Raw genomic sequence first — 4352 nt, 5'->3', positions numbered from 1 at the left:
GAAGACGTTTATTTTCATTGTTAGAGCAGCTACTTAAACTGTGGTATGTTTTTCACTTGTAGCAAATATATTTAGTCCTAAAACCAGGAAATAAGTTATCTGGTTCGTTCAGCCATCCATATGGGAAAAATTTATGGCGAAATAATATAATTTTGGAATGAACACTGAAAATAAGGTTTGAGGTTAACACAGGTTTAGGAGATCTTATACGCTTTGTTCTATGAGATAATATGACCTTTATGCATTATGAAGCCTTTGCAATTTGTGTTTTATTATTACACATTCTTATAAATTCACAATGTGAAGTTAGCTGATGATAATATCATAGAACAAAACGTATAACAAATCCTATGCCGTGTTTACCACAGACCTTATTTTGTGCGTTTATCCCAAAACGCCATTCATTTTTCACCCCACCCAGTAGGTGGTGGCAATACACCATGAAATAATGTAGTCCCCCGCAAAACTTCCCCGAAGAAGAAGTTCACAAAAAAAAAATGGCAGCGCAGCAACAACCCGGTGGACCGATTCCCCAAGTTGGAATGCAGCAAGCTGCTACACTTCAACAACAGCAGTTGAGTCAACAGCAAGATTTCGACCCTGTTCATCGATTCAAAATGCTTATTCCACAATTAAAAGAGAGCCTCCAGGTACTCCACGTTTTGTTTACATGAGCTCGTAACAATGGCTGGTCAGTCTGGTCTCTTCACTGCCACACAGAGGGGGAAAGGCGAATTTTCGACCAACCTTTACTTGGCGATCCTTCCAGTAATCCAACAATGTGTACGCGGCCATCTGTCTATTTCAAATATTACCATTGATTGAGACGGGTGAGTGTCATTCAACCAGTAGTTAAATTGGGAGGTGAGGTGGGGGGCGTCTTTAGTTCGGGGGCACTCAGCCAAGGTTGTAGCCAGCTGACTAGCTCTAGAACTCAAGCCTTACCCAGCGTTAGAGTTCTCAATCAATCCGGCATATAACAGCTGGATCAATGAACTACAATACTGACGCTCTGTTGTAACGTTACTAATCCTGCTTGTGATACGGGTTTGGAAACCTTTGGAACTTTAACATTCACATCAGTGAGAAAGAAACTATTGTAAACACATAAGGCAAACTTCCTGTTAAGTTGCGTCCTGGTTGCTCCCGGCAGAATGTAACAACACTGGGCAAACCAAGGTAAGAAACTTCCTCCCCAGTTAAGCTCAAGAGGAGGAAGTGTAGTCTCTGTTAGTCGGTGCCGGGTGTAAACAGAAAGCAACTTTGCTGAACAACATACAGTAAATATATTTGGTATTTTTACAATTATTTCTTGCTTATATGAAAGTTAAATTCAAAATATTTCCAATCCTCTATCGCATGTGAGGTGTAGGCTGGGCCCTATAGGCCTATGTGCGTAGTGAGAAAGAAACTATTGTAAACACATAAGGCAAACTTCCTGTTAAGTTGCGTCCTGGTTGCTCCCGGCAGAATGTAACAACACTGGGCAAACCAAGGTAAGAAACTTCCTCCCCAGTTAAGCTCAAGAGGAGGAAGTGTAGTCTCTGTTAGTCGGTGCCGGGTGTAAACAGAAAGCAACTTTGCTGAACAACATACAGTAAATATATTTGGTATTTTTACAATTATTTCTTGCTTATATGAAAGTTAAATTCAAAATATTTCCAATCCTCTATCGCATGTGAGGTGTAGGCTGGGCCCTATAGGCCTATGTGCGTTTAGAGAGTTTCGGCGCCCCGTCAGCGGTCGTTGCATTGTCCCTTAACTAATCATAACGGAAATTGGTGTCATGAGAAGGGCTAGTAGCTCACCTGTGTAATGACTGGGCATGCATGTTTTTCCCCCTGTGCCACTCGCAATTTGAAAGCACCCAGAAGAGTATTATTTTCTCCCATAGAATGCGACAAGCTTGAATAGGTAAACTATTCTACTATGGGGTTGACTGAGGAAATATTAAATGTGGACAATTTTCCATTATATAATTCAAAAGTAGCATTACTAAAGGTACAGGTGCCCCACCTGGCTCTAATTTGGATCATAGGTGCAGGGTTTGGGACCCAGCCCAATTCAACCCATTCAAGATTTCTGAGTCGCACTCATGACATGCATAACACCCACCTGTCTCAAGAAGATTTGAAATAGACAAGATGGCAGCGTACACATTGTTGGATTACTTAATGGAGCAAAAAAATTGATTTAATTTAATAACGGAACATCTTCTAAGTTCAAATGAACCATCTGCAACTAGCAATGCGTTGTCTTCCATGTTGGGAATTGAGGAAGTATAGACAAGTTGGTTGAAAATTCTCTGTGCTACACTTTACACTACCTAAATAATAACACCCATCAGCCAGCTGGAACAGTAGTAATGGTCTGACTAGGCAATATTGTTAATGCTTACCTTTTTTAGTTGAACTGCAAATAGTGGTGAGATACAGTGAATATGGTGATAATGCTTTTTAATGCAATATAATATTCATGCATAGTAACAAAATATTGTATATAGCTATGTACATGGTTGCAAAATGTAGCTACACCAAATATAGGATAACTAAGCATTATTTTCTGTCTAGAATGTCATGAAGATTGCCTCTTTAAATTTGGGACATAATACATCAATTGACAATGGCATGTAAGTACCCTTTTCCCCTTAACTCTCAATGGCACATACGCAGCCAATAAATGTGTATTTTCTGGAACTGAAGATGCACAACTTTCCTTTGTGTTTCAGAAAGAGCAGTGATGCCAGTGTACAGCGGTTTGACAAGAGTCTGGAAGAGTTTTATGCCCTATGTGATCAGCTGGAACTCTGCTTAGTGAGGCACACACACAACCTGCTTGTATTCCCATGCTACAGTGAAATTGTTGAACACCTCTTTTCTTCTTTTTGAATGTTACCCTCTTTTTCTCCCCAATTTCATGGTATCCAATTGTTAGTAGTTACTATCTTGTCTCATCGCTACAACTCCCGTACGGGCTCGGGAGAGACGAAGGTTGAAAGTCATGCGTCCTCCGATACACAACCCAACCAAGCCGCACTGCTTCTTAACACAGCGCGCATCCAACCCGGAAGCCAGCCGCACCAATGTGTCGGAGGAAACACCATGCACCTGGTGACCTGGTCAGCGTGCACTGCGCCCGGCCCGCCACAGGAGTCGCTAGTGCGCGATGAGACAAGGATATCCCTACCGGCCAAACCCTCCCTAACCCGGACGACGCTGGGCCAAATGTGCATCGCCCCATGGACCTCCCGGTCGCGGCCGGCTGCAACAGAGCCTGGGCAAAGAACCCAGAGTCTCTGGTGGCACAGCTAGCACTGCGATGCAGTGCCTTAGACCACTGCGCCACCAGTTCACCACCTCTTGTTACTACACAAATGTCTTATTTCTATTTGGCTTTTAGACTTCCAAGCATAATTCACCATAACATACAGTATAGTTTAAACATTGATAAAGCTGTCAGCCTAGTCATCCGCTCACTTTTACTCCTCTTTTGTTTCCTCCATAGCGGCTTGCCTACGAGTGCTTATCCCAGAGCATTGACAGTGCCAAGCACTCTCCTAACCTGGTCCCAACAGCCACCAAGCCTGACACCGTGCAGACAGAGTCCCTGTCCTACTCACAGTACCTCAGCATGATCAAGTCGCAGATCTCCTGCGCCAAAGACATTCATAACGCTCTATTGGAGTGCTCCAAGAAAATCGCAGGAAAGGGCCAGCCACCAGGAATCCTGTAGAAATGGGCATTTCATTTCATTATATTATTATTTTTCTAAAGTTATTTGTATTTTTTGTTGTTGTAATGATTGATAAAGACATACAAAGTTGATTTAACTGTTTAACGGATGCCCCACTTCACTTTTCTTCCCCCCAAAAATCAAAAAAGTAGCAAAAATAATGTCCTCGAGCATCAAGTAATGAGATTCACAGCTTCCTCAGATTATGGAAAACCAACTGTGCCTCAGATCCAGCCAGTCATAATTTCAACAACGCTATCCCACTTTTGACACCAATGGGGTCTTGACGAGGTCACTAGGTGTTGAACTAAGGTTGCTATAGTATTTTTACAAGCCAATGCCCTTTTTTATTTTGTTCACTCGCTTCACAAAAATAAAATACTGAAACCTGTTAAACACTTAAAGCTGCATTGCCCAGTGGTGAAACAGCGATGTTCGTTTGCGATATTACGACAACGAAGTTACTGACAGACGTTTTCTTCCCCTCGACATGATTGCATGCGTGACAGAAAAGCACAAAAATGAATACTGCCATTTTTTTTTAACCATGCTGCTCCACGCTCCTGAGCTCGGCCAGAAAATTAAATAACAGAGGTGGGACATTTGTGGCGCCGTTTCCC

The 4352-nt window shown here is 42.3% G+C and overlaps 1 protein-coding gene across 1 annotated transcript; it reads left to right on the top strand.

Annotated features, from left to right (window-relative positions):
* The first annotated feature begins 426 nt into the window (after positions 1-426).
* On the top strand, positions 427-3834 carry LOC109905369 (mediator of RNA polymerase II transcription subunit 29). The gene is made up of 4 exons (XM_020502695.2): positions 427-650; positions 2571-2629; positions 2729-2813; positions 3505-3834. The coding sequence occupies exons 1-4, from the start codon at positions 498-500 to the stop codon at positions 3730-3732; spliced, it is 525 nt and encodes a 174-aa protein (XP_020358284.1). The 5' UTR covers positions 427-497; the 3' UTR covers positions 3733-3834.
* The last annotated feature ends 518 nt before the right edge of the window (positions 3835-4352 follow it).

The sequence above is a fragment of the Oncorhynchus kisutch genome, linkage group LG15 (genome assembly GCF_002021735.2).
Source record: "Oncorhynchus kisutch isolate 150728-3 linkage group LG15, Okis_V2, whole genome shotgun sequence".
NCBI lineage: Eukaryota > Metazoa > Chordata > Actinopteri > Salmoniformes > Salmonidae > Oncorhynchus > Oncorhynchus kisutch.
Note: the sequence above shows the minus strand (reverse complement) of the source record. Positions and strands in the feature narration are given on the sequence as shown.